The 16259-nt window shown below is 40.4% G+C and overlaps 1 protein-coding gene across 1 annotated transcript; it reads right to left on the bottom strand.

Annotated features, from left to right (window-relative positions):
* Nucleotides 1–261: 261 nt before the first annotated feature.
* rmdn1 (regulator of microtubule dynamics 1) lies at nucleotides 262–10729 on the bottom strand. Its single transcript, XM_042067732.1, has 10 exons — nucleotides 10348–10729; nucleotides 9441–9546; nucleotides 6925–7012; nucleotides 6217–6376; nucleotides 2634–2723; nucleotides 2477–2532; nucleotides 2298–2385; nucleotides 2056–2086; nucleotides 1361–1494; nucleotides 262–498 (listed from the first exon to the last, which is right to left on the bottom strand). The coding sequence occupies exons 1-10, from the start codon at nucleotides 10459–10461 to the stop codon at nucleotides 454–456; spliced, it is 912 nt and encodes a 303-aa protein (XP_041923666.1). The 5' UTR covers nucleotides 10462–10729; the 3' UTR covers nucleotides 262–453.
* Between the last annotated feature and the right edge of the window lie 5530 nt (nucleotides 10730–16259).

Genomic DNA, 16259 nt, shown 5'->3' with positions numbered 1-16259 from the left:
TCAATTCCCGGCTTCCACAGTTGTGCCCTTGAGCAAGGCACTTAGACCCGAGTTGCTCTGGGGACAATGGCCCTTGTACTACAACTGGCATGTGTAAGTCACTTTGGATAAAAAGCATCTGCTGAATGAATACATACATGTAATGCAGGATGTGCTGTTGGGGCATTTACAGGAAGCCCAGGGGAAGGGGGAGAAAGGAAACTGGATTTCCATACTGAGCTCATGACTTTTTTTGATATCATGGAGACTTGTGCAACCAGAGGTGTTACAAAATTACTTTTTTATTTTATTTCATTTCAAAAGTTAAGGGAAGTTTGTAAACCATTCAGCACTTTGGAACAGACAAGATTAAGGCAGATTTACAGGGAATTACTGTAACAACAGAAACAGGCTGAAATAATCCAAGCTGCCCCTACATCTGGAGCAGAGTCGCTCCTCTTCAGAAGGGATACATCACGCGTTGAGCTTCTTGAGAAGATCCACAGCCTCTTTATGCACCTGAGAGAAAAATACACACTTGTCATTTTTATCCAGATATCACAATTTGGTGAAAAGGTGCCCTTTCATTAGACCCCAGGAAACAAAGGTTCTGTGCTATAATCATTGACAACAATGGTGGTCCCAGCACAAATGACGATAGCACTGAAGCAGATGTGATGAAAGTCATGATGATATTGGACCAATTTTCTTTGTGAATGAATAATGTATCGTAAATAAATACATGTTCTTCCTTAAAGTACAGGGGTCATAAGTATTCACACCCCTATGTTAAATTCCCATAGCATCATAGCATAATAGGCTAACTGAAATAACACCTTGCCAATCTCTAGGTATGGTGAAGGGTTTTTGATGATGTGTGGGGCTATTTTAATTCCAAAGGCCAAGGGAACTTTATCAGGATGCATAGTATCCTGGATCCATGAAATAACTGGCCTAAAAATCTGCCTGCCACTATGGGAATTTAACATAGGGGTGTGAATACTTGATCCCTGTATTTTTAGAAAGAACATTTATTTATTTACAATACCTTATTTCTCATATTTTTTACTTAAGGCATTAAGATCAATTTCCAAAAGATGATTTTTTATTCCTCTTTTAGACAACTTTAGCATGGGTTCAAAAACTTATGAGCCTCACTATATGTGAAGCTGAAGAGCTAAGGGCAATTCAAACTATAGCAGTAACTAAAACATAACTTTATAAAAATAAAAAGTATTTGTCTAACTAATATGAATGACAACGTCCACACTAAATATAACAATATCGACAAGAAGGACAACATCTTTTGTGTCACTTTCCGTTATCGTTATAGTCATTATGGTGTGAATGGAGCATTACTGGTACAGAAGGGAGATGGCACCTGTTTATCTTCTTCTGTGTGAGGGGCATAATCTCGCGCTCTGGTCAGCCATGCCAATGCGTTCCCATTATCCTTCATCATCATGTAGGTCTTCCCCATCATCAGCAGGTTCTTACTGTAGAAGTTAGGATCCACTGCACCAAGAGGGAAACAAGAAGTAGTGTGTTAGCCATCAGACAAAACAGTCAGATTTGCTTGGCGGATTCATAAGAGTGACGATATAAGTATATACCCATATGATGGGTGTGGTATGGGATTACCAAAAAAAGGGCAGAGGAGTGATCTAGCCCAGTGGTTCTCAAACTTTTTTTGTCATTCCCCACTTTGGAGGTGGGGATTTTTCCAGCCCCACCTGACCCCATCAACCCGGCAAAATGGTAACGTTCAAATATCTTTTTTTGCATTTTGGTTACAAGATACATTTCCCATCTCGGTCCGCTGGATCGGATGTTATTTTAATTCATATGTTGGTCTGTTTATGACATGTTTGTGTGTGGCTGTTTTGTTTTGAATCTATGATCTTCCTTGTCAAAAAAGAAAGGCATAATTAAAGATTTTTTATTATTATTATTATTTCCTCCTGTTCCTCGCGCCCCACTTGTCATGTCTCTGTGCCTCACACTTTGAGAACCACTGATCTAGTCATCTAGTGATGACAGTTAAGTAAGCAATGATGTCACAGTGCTGAGCAGTACCTTCCTCTGCTTGCTGGAAAAAGGCGAGGGCCTGAAATGATCAAGAACAGAGAGGAACATCAGCTCAGAAAACACCAAGATCTTAACAATGCCCTTCAATCAGAAAACACCAAGATCTTCACAATGGCCTTCAATTTACTTTGTTCCTTGACTTGGCCTAAAGCTATCCATGATTACACAAGTCTGTTTGAATAGCAATGTTGCTTACGTGCATAACGGTTGGGTTATTTAACTTCATTTACCTCCTCAAATGTGGCAGTGGGCGGAGAGGCAAATATCATAGCCGCTACTTTGCGTTGGTACCACGGAAGCTCCGCAAATGCAAAGCACCTGTCGGGTGAAAACAGATCATGCTACCACTATTTTGCCCTGAATATGGCACATCCCATTTAAAACTAGTGAAAGGACACAAGCTACCTACCAATAGCCAAGTATGTGTAAAGAGGTGGCATCTTTGGGGTTGAGCTTTACTGCCCTCTGCAGGAGACAAAAATAAGTTAAGTTTTTAAGCGCTTCTGAGACCTGTTTTCCCCCTTAATCTGATCATCTGAAATTGTGTACTACATTAATATGCCTACCTCCAGATGTTCTCTAATGATGTAGGAGTTCCCAATTTTCACTTTGACTCCTTCGTAATCGCCAACGTCACTCAGGCACACTGCATACCACTGGCCCACAGAAAACATTCAGTCGTTCAGACATAGCAAGCAGGCGTTTGTTCTTTGAAACCACTTTAAACAACAGACTAATGCAGTAGTGAGAGAAGCATTGAGTTCATGGCGGTCCGGGAAGATTGCAGGAGGCAGTGACAACTACTAACAGCGGAAGGCTACAGTATATCCACACTATTCAGTTTTTATTTGAATACCAAACACCAGAAATAAATTGCGTGCAGACGGAATTTGAAAGACAACCGATTATCCCGTCCCTCAGACTGAGCACTGCGAACGGTAAATCCCCAGACCCTACATTTTAATCTGTGCTGTAAACTGATCCTGCTTCGGTCGGCGGATTGGATACACCGAACTTGCAAGTGGGATATTCTTCCTACAGGCTGTAGGGGCGTGCGAGAGAGCCCTCATTCGCCCCGTAATGAGTCATTTAACCATATACCGACTTACGAAGATGATTAATTAACATGAAAACGTTACCTGGTGTTCCTTTAATTTCATTCGGTTAGACAAAAAGCAGCATACTTATATTACAGACATTACAACAAATAAAAGCCATGTCCGGGATTAAATAAGTCAGAGACTTACAGAGGTGGAAAGTAACGAAATACATTTACTCACGTTACTGTATTGAGTAGTTTTTCTGTGTATTTTGTATTTTTTAAGTAGTTTATAAAATCGGTATTTTAAATTTTACTTGATTACATTTTGAGCGAAGTATTGTACTTCGCTACATCAAAAATCCCATCCGTTACTTGAGTAAACAAAAAAAGTTAAGACTAACGAAAACAGAAAGGGAGAGAAAAGTAATCCCGCCCTAAACCACTAGCCTAGTGATAATGATCAGCATGTAGCCTACAGCAGGACATGAATCAAGCTGGCGCCATGCAGTCTTTCTGAAAGTGATGGGAGATGGAGCTGGATCACAAAATGCATCAGATTACATGTGTAGCCTAACCTATGAAAGTGTATTTTCCGCTATTTCAATGGGTTGTCTCAGTTCGTTTTAGCACTAATGAGAGCGGAGATATTCAAGCAAACACCATGGGATTTCGTGTTTTGACGTTTGTGCTCACCTTTCTTTGGAAAGAAGTTTATTAGCAGTTGTTTCCCCTCGTTTTGATGTCTCTCTTTTTAATAACCTGACTTGGCTTTCTTGGAGAAAGACATTGCACCAGCAGCACAACAATTAGCGGTCCACTACTAGCGATGCTCAACTAAATAAACAAAAGATAGACTACCTTATGAATCGTGAAGGCGGACTAAACCATTTAGCTCTTTGGCAAGGGAGAGTGAGAGTGACCTTAGACAGTTTTCACTGTTTTGTATACAGAATCCAGTCAGTCAAACTTTAAATTTCGTCTGACATTCATTTTGACATTTAATTTTGAAGTTAAAATATTCAGGTAAAATAAATATATGGTGGACATATAGTCATATATATTTTCAGTAATTAACTTAAACTTCCAGTGAGTCTATTCGAAATTTTCACCACACATTATATTAACACACATATAAAAAATCCAAAACATAAGAGTTATGTGTATTAAAGTGGAATGACACAGGAAAAAAGTATTGAACGTGCCTACTGAAATTTCTTCAATACTTTGTGGAAAAGCCTTTAGACAGCTTCAAGACATTTCCTGTATGACAAAAGGTATTAGTCACAGTATCAGGTGTGATTTTGGTCCATTGTTCTAAACAGATTCCAGGGGTCCCTCTTGTGAATCCTGATATTTAGTTACTTCCAGAACTGTTTAATTGAATTTAATTGAATTGGCTGCCTTCAAGTCTTTCTGGAGCTTTCTCCGAGTGGTCCTTGGCTCTTGGAATTGACTATCCTTCTGACTCCCTGGTCAGAAATATTGCGTGGCCGGTTGATGATGCAGTGATGTTTCTTCCACTTGCAGATAATGGCTCCCATGCTGCTTACTGAAGATTCTGAAGTTTTGAAATGCATCTGTAACCAGTTTCATTGATATGTTTTGCAACAATAAGGTTGCAAAGGTCTTGGGAGAGCTTTTTGCTTTTATCCATCATGAAATGTTTCTTGTGTGACACCTTGGTAATGAAAAACCTTTTTATAGCCCATCAATATGTAGGCTACTAACCAAGCTTATATTAATTTGCACAGATAGAAAGGATAACTACTCTAACTACTTACAGATTCCAGCTCGTTCCTTCCCTTTCCTTGCCTTAGTGCTTTTTCTTAGCTTGTTCAATACTTTTTCCCTGTGTTATTCCACTTCATTACACATGACTACTTATGGAGTTGTTTGGATTTTTTATGTGTGGATTACCTGAGTTATTAATGCCTGGTGAAAATGTTGTGCCCCCTGTATTCCACTTTTCAAGGGCCCTCTCCTCCATTGGGGCCCTATACTTCCCACTCTCCCCCCTAGTTCGACGCCCCTTTAATCTGCTGAACCTTCTGCTCATTTCCAAATATAAAAAAACTCTCTGCAACTCAACATTAGCCTGCCTGCCTCAGCTGCCTGTGAGGGGCTTTTCAGTTGTGCTGGATTACTGTTCATTGCAAAGCGACGCAAGGATGAGTGCAACTAACTTTGAAAATCAACTACTGCTCAAACTTAAAGGAGAACTCCGGTGATTTTTCACATAGATCTCCATTTCTCAACGTCACCGAGTACTGTCGGTATGAACAAAACTGAAACAATCGGTTTTACCTAGCTCGAGTTGCTGCAGCTACAGCGCTACACACTAGGAGCATGAGCATGGCTGCAGCAACTCGAGCTAGGACCAAAGTCCTTTTCAGGCAAGTACCTCCACGCCACTCGGCGGCCATATTGCAAAACTTTTTGGGCACTTATCGTGCATCTATTTCGGCAGAAATGCGTGTGCGTAAGGCTTCACGACACCAATCTTGCTCCAGCAGCGAGATCACAACAGATGATTGGCACGATGGCACTCAATGTATTTTACAACACACCACATGATTGGCTCAATGTATTCACATGTCAACGTTTTGCTGCGGAAGGGTTGTGATATTTTGTATACAACTGACTAACCCCATGCATTACTATGGAGGATTTTTTGAGTGCTGTATCTCCTCATTAGAAAGTCTCTGGTAAAACTGGTTGTTCTGGTACCCCCCCCCCCCCCCCCCCATAAAAAAAGTAACTAAGTAACTTTTACTTAAAGTACATTTTAAATGAACTACTTTTTACTTTTACTTAAGTACATTTTCAGATCGGTATTTTAACTTGTACTTGAGTAATATTTCATCAAGGTATTGGTACTTTTACTTGAGTACAATATTTTCGTACTTTTTCCACCTCTGGAGACTTATTTCTAACATTGTCCCTGTTGTTAAAAGGGATAACTTTATTGTGTAAGACTTTATCGAGTGTGTATATTACACCACTCCCTGTTGTAATTGGACGTGTAGCAAAAACAAGAGTGATTGGCGTAACATGCTGGTAGTCGGCTCTGAGTAAAGTGCACATCATAGCTCATCGGAGCAGGTTACCTTATGAGCAGCAAAGCAGGCGTCGTTCCTCTCTAGGGCCCGCGTGGCGTATTCTAACGCCTCATAGGTCAGCTTCTTCTTCTGGTCTACCTCCACGTGCGACATGAGAGAGAGGTCACGACACGCCCGTGCAAGGCGCCAAAGGAACTCTGCGTCCTCACTGAACGGGAGAGGGGTACGTAAGTATTATTTCAGTAGCAAGTCTCTGAATGCATTTCTGGGTTTGGCTGAGCAATGATTGTAGAGTCTTAACCCTAGGGGCATTCATTTCTTTAAGCAGGGGGCTTAACTTTTACACATATGCACCCCTCTCTCTCTAGCTCTCTCTCAAGTAAGACCTCTTTAAGGCGGTAGATGTTACACATTGCATGCATAATGGCAAAGTGTATGTCTGGTAGGGCATGCCTTTCCAGTCTTCTATGATGCGTTAGTCCAGTTTGGTCTTGCGCAGCTGACTTATAGGCAATGCTAAAACCAAGGCCACAGCACTACTCATGAGATCAGCGTAGGTGAAAGTAGAGTAAAGGGCATTGATGACTGATATACAACCACACGCTCACTCCCAGCATGAATGAACTCTTGAGGCATTTTGCCTTCTCCATCACAACACACACACTCATACTCACATTTAACTGTGTGCTCCATCTGAGCAAATAATTGCATCCTTTCTTTGCACACTCACATACCTGTATAATTATAACTTTGTACCTGCTTTTGTACTGCAGTAGGAGCTGGTGGAGTTTCTCTGTTTCCCCAGAGCTGTAGAGATAGTCAGCCTGTTCCAGAACCTCTTCCACTGCAACAAAACCCACCAGTAATCCATTACTAATCCAACACTACATATGCTTTACACAACTGGACTAGAGGAATATCCTCATTTTAAGGTAATTTCACTCTCAATCAAAAGTTTGAAGTTGTTAATTCCGGTAAATAGACCCTAGGTTGTTTTTACTACAGAGTTACACTTTAAGAATGCTTAAAATTAAGTTCCAGAGAACTACAAAGCTAAGCTCAGACAGGCCAATTTGTAGAGCGGTGTATGCCCTCCCCCTCCCCCCTGACTGGCAGAGCTGGCTACCCGGATGCCGAAACACTACTGACTTTGTGATTAGTAGATAGGTGGAGGGTGGCGCATCAGGCCAAAACACAACATGACATGACAAAACACAACATCAACATCAGTTGAGGGCTGCAACTTCACTTTTTAAATGACAATATCCTGGCCGGACTATTGTTGTCAGTGATATAAGTATTTGAAATGAACATGATTTCTTAATGTCTAGTGACATATCAGGGCCATATTATGATTAATTGAAATAAATTTCTTACATACGGTTCCTTTAACTCTATAAAAGCGTATCCTCCTTGAACTACTGCCCACGTTAATCATGTCCCTTCCCTCCTAGCGTTCTAGAATCGGCGTTTCTTGGGTAATCTATGGGGCATTGGGGAATTTATGGGGCAGCCGTGGCCTACTGGTTAGCGCTTCGGACTTGTGACCGGAGGGTTGCCGGTTTAAACCCCGACCAGTAGAAAGCAGCTGAAGTGCCCTTGAGCAAGGCACCTAACCCCTCACTGCTCCCCGAGCGCCGCTGTTGTTGCAGGCAGCTCACTGCGCCGGGATTAGTGTGTGCTTCACCTCACTGTGTGTTCACTGTGTGCTGAGTGTGTTTCACTAATTCACGGATTGGGATAAATGCAGAGACCAAATTTCCCTCAAGGGATCAAAAGAGTATGTATACTTATACTTAATCTGAGTAGGCTACGCTATTAAGATCATTAGATCCAGTCTAAACGTAGGCCTATAGCAATAACATTATCAATGCATTTGATCTCTAGCCTATCGGTATTTTCTTTATAGAACAGTTTAGTAGCCTGTGCATGCAGGGAACATGCAACAATGAACCTCTTTAGTATCCCTATGGTCAACAACAATATGAAAGGTCTGCTAAGAGTAGAGAGCATTGGCCTGTGTTTATGTGCATGTTTTTAACAGCATTAACAGCAACATGTACCAGATCAATGTGGTTAACTTTAATTGGGTGTGATCGTGGCACAAAAATCAAAATCTCGCTATCAGAAGTGTTTGTGCGAAAAAATCAGTTAATTTTGCCATAGAGACGGGTTACAACTGACCCGCACAGCTCATGTTTTTATTTTCATTGAATTGCATTTGCTATGACTACATAAATGGCACTCATGTTAACTTGAAACAGAGGGACTGAAAATATGAATGACATGTGATTGAAGTCCACACGCTCAAATTTCACGAAGCAAACTTAAACAAACAGTTGCGTTTTTTTTGCTTAATATCTCTGGTCGTATTTAAGTAGACCATTCATATTTGATGGCTGTAAGATTATACATACTTTTGATATAGTCTATTTACGTTTCCGTAGCTACACCATATCTTGAGAATAAGAGGCAAGAGAGAGACTGACCTCTTGTGTGTATGAGCAGGAGGATCTGGGGCCGTATTCACAAAGCCTTTTATCTTACCACTAGGAGTACTCCTAAATCGCACTAAAAGATTTTAGCTCGGAGTTTTCTCTTAAAAGTTATTTACAAAGCCTTTCAGACTATACTCTTAGTAAGGAAAAATGACAACTCCTAAACTAAAAGAGTGAGTCTTCGTTGCTATGGATGACGTCATGAGCTTGACTGAAGTGACCACCTTGATTGGCGGATGATTGTAACGCGGGAATGATTCCAAACACCTCCCTTACGATGATGAGTGATAGGTGACAGGTCTGAGAATGCGTGCGCTACACAAGTAGTGCGAAGGACGGAAGATGATGAATAAACTAAACTGAATAAAAAGGCCTAGCCTAAATGAATATTTTTGGTAGTTTTGGTTGTTGTTGGTGGCGTTATTGCATCCCTTTTATGCCTACAATGCAAAATTGTTCCCTCGCGATTGGAAGCTTCTGTAGCTGCATACACATTTCAAAACATCGCAACGTGAAATGCCACAAAAAGGGTTTGTGAATAGGTCTTAGTGAGTTAGGAGTCCTCTCGACTTCTTTTAAGCTGTCCCAGACTTAGGTGCTACCTTTAGGTCTAAAATGCTTTGTGAATTACTTTTAGTGAAAAAAATTAGGAGTCCTAAAGTTAGGAGTGACACGCCCATTATTTTTAGGAGTTGCTCCTAAATTCGCCAGTTAGGAGCTACTTTTATCCTTAAAATTATTTGTGAATACGGCCCCTGATGTGTTGAAGCTCACCTTGACTGAGTGCGTGGACTGTTGCGGCCCTCCGAAATCTCTGGTACAGCTCACCCCCCAGATAACAAACAGCAGGTACAGAGAGCAACCAGAGCCCCCCTTCAGCCTAAACACACACACACACACAAAGCATTCAAAAAGTTGGCTCATTATTGCACACACACACACACACACACACTCACATACACAAGACAAGAGAACTGAATGTGTGAATCTTAGAATGAAGAGAGCTCTTGTTTGTTGAGTTTTACTAGAAGGGTCAGTTTCCCAGCCCATAGTTGTGCAGCCTGACCGATAATAGCCCCTGACATCTCAAATACGACTGGGGCAACCTCAAGTCAGGGCTGAGAGCCAGCTACCCAGACAGGGGCAACCCTGTGTCCTAGGGCTGCACGATCTTTGCAATTTGAACTAATGCAATGAGCTTATCAGGCTGCAATTAATAATGCAGCTCGCAACTCTGTCCCAATGATTAATCTGGTCACATCCATGTTTCGATTCATGTCATTCTTCTTGTCTGACAGACAGTGAAGCTCACCTAACTTGAGTGTACTTCTCATGCTGTGTCCTTCAACATACAGTACAAACACAGACGGATGGACAGATTGACTGACAGATATGCTAAGTTACACACACACACAGAGAGTGACGGGCAGAAATAATACCATGAGCAAGTCTTTGTGAGGATGTCTTTTGTGAAATGCATTTTACTAATCCATCTATTTAAAACGGAACGTCTTTAACAAAGACACTTGCATATTAAGTTACCGACTTGTTTTGTTGTCAGAAGGCCGATCGGCTTTCAGATGCCCTTTGCCCTATATTGATACATTCATTGAAAATGAGGCGCATTACTACTTCCGATTACTTCCTCCTTGCTAACATTGAACAATGTTAACATACTTACAGTGGCTGTCTGTCCTCGAACAGTTAGAGATCGTTTTAGTCTTGCCGAGCGGGCGGTCCTGCCCATTGGGAAGAAGACCCGGTTAACGGATCGTAGGAAGCTTGTAGTCGCCATGACTCCCCGATCTTACTGAACAGCAAAGAGTGACTGCCCTCAGAACACATAAGCTGTTGTCGAGACAGCCGGGAGGCGTTTAGGTGGAACGCCCCCTGTTCTGTTCTGTCGGTTTCTGACTTCAATGTGGTCTTCATCTTATTTAGCACCATGCCAAATGGATGTCCTATTTATTCTTGTCTAGTTCAAAATAAGCCCGAATGCACATACATACAAATCTGTCATGAAGAAGGTCAGGATGTAGCCAATTTCTGGGAGTGGCATTTTGCAATTTCTCATAAAATGTAGAGGGACTTGATATTTTGTACGGGTGGAAGCATGACCTTGGTTTTAAGAGTTCCGGATTTGTGCATAACATAGCCTACTTCCAATATAATTAGCTCTGCTTGGTTGGATTTGAAATAATCCAAAAGTTTCTCTGCATATTCACCGAGACATTTAAATAAATGTGTTTCGTGTAAATTAATATTTATGCTGGAAAAGTGTTCCAATAAGATAATAGAATAAGATACTTTATTGCCACACAACAATGTTCATAATTGTTGTTTTAGTCTGTTAGCCTACAGAAAATCCAATAAGGGATAAAAGAAAGAAAAAAAGAATAAATAAATAGTTTAGATCCGTTTTGTAGTGTTCTGATTGCTGAAGATAAGATCAAATAAGATTAAATAATAATATAAGTTATAAGGAAATATAAAAGAACACAACAATGTTGTTAAAAATGTTGTCCTTTTCTGGGTTTAGACAATGAAATGCTATACAAAAAATGGAAGTTCAGGGGGGTATTCCAAGTACATGGTTCAATGACAATGACTGGTTGACAAACCTTGGTACATGTAAGTTAACTCAGAGTAGGCTAAGTGGTAAACCTTCTACCACAAGCCTTATGGCATTGTTTTGTTAGGAGAATGAAGTCATACAGCTCTTTTATTAGGAGGTTTACCACTTACTCTGAGTTAATTTACCCAGGTTTATCATTAAACTACATACTTGGAATACATAGGCCTACAGTTCTTTCTAAAACCGATACCTGTTTCTTGCTGGCCTATTTTAATGGCTTTTTCTTTCTCCCACTCTGGCACCCAAAGCACCGCCCCATAGACCTCTTGTTCTTTTAATTTATTGACACACATCAGGGTACCTATTCCAAGTACGTAGTTTAGTGACAAACCTGGGTAAGTTAACTCAGAGTAAGTGGTAAACCTCCTAATAGAAGAGCAGACATTACAGTATTTTAATTATAAGGGCAATTCCATGCAACGGTCATCCTTACCATGGAGAAAAAAAGTTGTGCACACACAAATAGAACACATAGAAATTCTTTGAGGGATTGTATTTGAGTATTTCAAATGCTTAAGAAAAATCTGTCATTTTTCTCTCAAATAAGCCAAAATTTCATCAATCAGTTAACTACCTATAGCCATGACAATAATATCTGCTTATCATAGTCCAGGAGCCAAAGGCCAGAATCTTGGTGAACCTGGTTTTGTCGGTTAAAGTTTTTTTTTTCTTTGCTGTTTCTTGTTAGGGGTTACTCCATAGGTAGGGTGCCTGGTGATATCCCTTGGGGAATTCCATATTCAGTTCTAAAGTTGACCTAAGTAGCAATCTGTCCATAAAAATTCCAATTTCATTACCCTTTTCGAAGGACAGCATAAAATGTAAACCCATTTGTCCTTTTTCTTGCAGTAATATGCCACATTGTGACCAAAGTGTTAGATCCAACTTTTCTCTTTTACGATCCCCTCTGGACACTTACAAAAAAGAAAAGAAAAACCCAATTTGTAAACCCAATTTTTTGTTTGTGCCAATTTGTGCCAATTTTATGTCACCTTGTAGACAACTTAAAAGCATTAGATCTGTCTTTTCTGTTTCATCATTCCCTTAAAACATTAAAAAGTTAAAAAGTAACTAACTTTAGTGGCTTGAATTGTCAGGTCTGTCAAGTGCTACAAGATTAAAATTTGAAAGCGATACAGGTAAGATACTGAGGGAGAACATTAGGACATGGACCCCATATGACCATGACCTAATAGCTGATGTTCATTCTCACTACAGGACAGTATTAAAACCACTTAATGGATTTGACATGTGGATTTATGCCAGGGATAACATCCGCCGAGGTGTCCATATGCCGAAATAATGGAGGAGACGGACGCAAAGACCTCCCCGATGCGAAACAGAGTGGAGTTTTCTCCACAAAGTGAATTCATTCTCTATTTTAGGACACCTATAGGATGCTATTCTGTTTGTCCCTCATGTTGCCAGTCATGTATGTAGGCAACAGGAATTTATAGCACAAAAAGGGAAGTGCAGTTCAGTTTAAAAAGAGGCTGATCTGTTTAATTTGTCGTACTACTTTCATTGGTTACGGAAATGATGGTGGGTAGTTTGCTTTGTTAGTTGATTCCACTGTTGCGAAGCCTGCTCGTTGTAGATATACTTCAAAGGAGGCCCAATGTACAGAATTAATAGCCCCCTGCCAGCCAGTCAGAAATTAGTATTTCTTATCTCTTGGGAATATGTTTTCAATAATGTGCCTTGTCGTTTCTTTTAAAACTTGGTGAACCATGATTGTGTGGGTATTTTTGTATTTTCAGATTACTAATTACTTGTATTTTAATTAAATACATTTTTCAAATCAGTATTTTGTATTTTATTTTTGTTTTGTTACATTTTATGAACCAGTATTTGCAGTTTGTAACAAAATAGTTTTTGATGTATTTGTGCCCACCTCTGTAGAAGAGCTGTATGGCTTCATTTTCCCAACAAAATGCCATAGGTCTCTTGTTGTAGGAGGTTTACCACTTACTCTGAGTTAACTTCCCCAGGTTTGTCACTAAACCACATACTTGGAATACTCCCCTGGCCTAAACTCCAGCAGCAATCACATCTGCCTATACATCTGTATCAGACATGATGTGATAATCTGTGATTATCATATGATCCTCATCTGTGGTAAACATGGTATTAAATATTGTATTTTACAATTCCATTTTATAAGAAATACCATGCCAATAACATTTACACAGCTGTCGAAGATCAGGCAAATATGCAAATATGTTGTTTTATTTTAGCGTGTCAATAATTAAAACAAACATACACATAACCAATGAGCTTTGTTCTCTTCTATTGGCATGACCAGAAAATGACTAATATGACTGTAGACGGGCTGCATGATCATGTGGTTGTTGGTTAGAACATGCAGTTATGGAAAAAGGGACAATGATCAGTCAGTGAGTTCTTCCTTGAGATTTTGTTGAGCAATTTAATAAACTCCATAGACAGTAAACCAGGTAAACATGACAGAGTTTTGCCAAGAAGGAACATGATCACATAGAGTAGCAAAGATTGTGGATAGGAATGTGATTAATGTGGACTGAGCTGAAGTTACATTGAGTCCCGCCCACATTGAGGCCCGATCTACACACCAAAGATTAGATAGGCAGAGCATACTGTGTACACTCTTCAGCCTGGGGTTTCCTAGCGTTCATGGGCTTCGGAAAAACCTTTTTCTGAGTGAAAACATCATCATTCCGCGTCATTCACGTCACGTAATGTGTGAGTCAGCAGAGGGAGTTAGGGTGCATTCAGGGCACCTCGGAATGACAAGGACCGCCCCCATGGCTACTTTGTTTTTCCGACAGCAAGTGTTCATGTGCTTTGCCATCGGAATGTGTGACAAACACGGATGCCACAACAAAGGTTAAAACATACACTCACTAATCCTAAACAAACAACTGTATTTGCTTAAAGATGCTCGTGAAAGAAAGATATGCAGCTTTCAAGTGACAAAAACGGCAAATTCCCAAGTTCACATTAAAACTGTTGGACATGAAAGGCCACATGGACTACAAACGAACTACAACGTGACGAAAAAAGTGATGACGAGCCCCTAACTGGGCAACTCTGTTAGCAAAATCAGAGCCCGTCTACGGAGAGCCTTGCCACGCCGTATTAAGTCCTATTGTACTGAATTTTGGATGCAGTTCCACCAGAGTTCCACTGGGGGCGATCGCCATGAGTGCAGAATGAATGGGAGTCAATGGAGATAGACGGCTAAAATTGTCTCTTTCACCTGATTGTCGTTGACAAATCTCAGATTTGATTGTAGTTTGTATAACTTCAACATGGGTTATAGGTCAAAAGTTGAATGAACGAGTACTTATGTCCTTTTGATTTCTTACAGGTTGGGTCGTTGTTGCACATAACACGCTAGCATTGTGCTAATGAATGACGTCATTGACACATTTGAAAGGCTTTTAAGAACAATTAAGTGACTTTAAAAAATATAATACTCAACCAAGTGTATTTTCTTTGCCTCCCCTTTCGAATACAATACTCAAATTACTTGAAAAAAAAAATATTTCCCGAGAAAAGTGGATTTTGAGGGGTACAGCTCCATAGACCTCCATGCATTCTGCACTCGTGGACGAGCGCCCTCATGTGGAACCACAGAAGGAACTGCAACCAGTTCAGAAACCGGAAGTTTTCCGAGAGTGACAGTTCTCTCCTTATTAGACATTCTCTGGCAAAATCTAGCCCCAGTTTCCGACCTCTGACTCACACATTAAGTGATGTGAATGATGCGGAATGATGATGTTTTCACTCAAAGGTTTTTCCAAAGCCCATGAACGCTAGGTTAAATAATTTGTTGTGGCATCCGTGTTTGTCACACATTCCGACGGCAAAGCACATGAACACTTGCTGTGGGAAAAACAAAGTAGCCACGGGGGCGGTCCTTGTCATTCCGAAGTGCCTTAAATGCATGGAGGTATTATATATAACTGGAGAGAGTGACTAAGTCCCGCCCCCATTCATTTCAATGGCCCATGCTAGGCTAGCTACTTCAGCCAAAAAAGTTTGAAATTGACCGCAGCCATCTTTATGAAAATGGCGTTTCATGGGTGTTCGTTTCCGGCACCAGCTAGAATTAGCCTATTAGATTTCACGTTACAGACAGAGTCAACGTCAGGTACAACGGTATGTCGTTGATGAGGATTGGACATTCCCTCAGAGGAAAAGAATTTGTTCAGGAACGCGCTTCACTTCACCTAGTTATAAGCGCAAATTTATTTAATTGGATAACATTTTGGGAATGGTGGTAGAAGTTTGCCTTGTCTCTGAAGTCCTAGGTTATTTAATGTGATATATTTATATGTGATAATAAACAATGCGAATCAATATTGAGTCACTTTAGGCTACACACATAATGATGCTATATTTGGACAGGCTGTAGGCCTATTACGAAATAGGCTATCTAACGAAAATGGCTATAATTAAGTAGACATGGGATGTAAGAAACTTGTGGATAGCTGGGATTTTTGCTGCACCGCAGTGTGAATTTGCAGCTTGTTAAGCCTAGGCTACATTTGCAGGCAGACGAAATGAAGCCAACGCAAGTTAAACTTCCGATAGAAGCGCACATCCCTCGGGTATTTTGGTTCGAGCAGGCATAGAGTCTGCAACTGTTGTTGGACATTTGGCTTTTGCCTCGACTGGCAGCCTGAACATTTAAATCAAATGCATAGCCTAATCATGTCAATGTTGCAAGAAAGCAAAGGAAATAAGTAATTGACATTTGTTTCGTTTTAAATCACTTGGGGAGACATAGGTTATATGATCCAGACGTTGCGTTGTACAGAACTACAGGCTGTGCGTTTTAAAATAGTCTTCATACACAACGCAATGAGTAGGCTAATAATTGGATATAGGTCATTGCTATGCATCTGCCAAAGTGTATGGTCATAGTCAGTTACTTTAAGGTAATTACTTGGCACCCCGCATATACGGCAAAT

The sequence above is a fragment of the Alosa sapidissima genome, chromosome 17 (genome assembly GCF_018492685.1).
Source record: "Alosa sapidissima isolate fAloSap1 chromosome 17, fAloSap1.pri, whole genome shotgun sequence".
Lineage (NCBI taxonomy): Eukaryota > Metazoa > Chordata > Actinopteri > Clupeiformes > Clupeidae > Alosa > Alosa sapidissima.
This window is presented reverse-complemented; position numbering and strand designations above follow the sequence as displayed.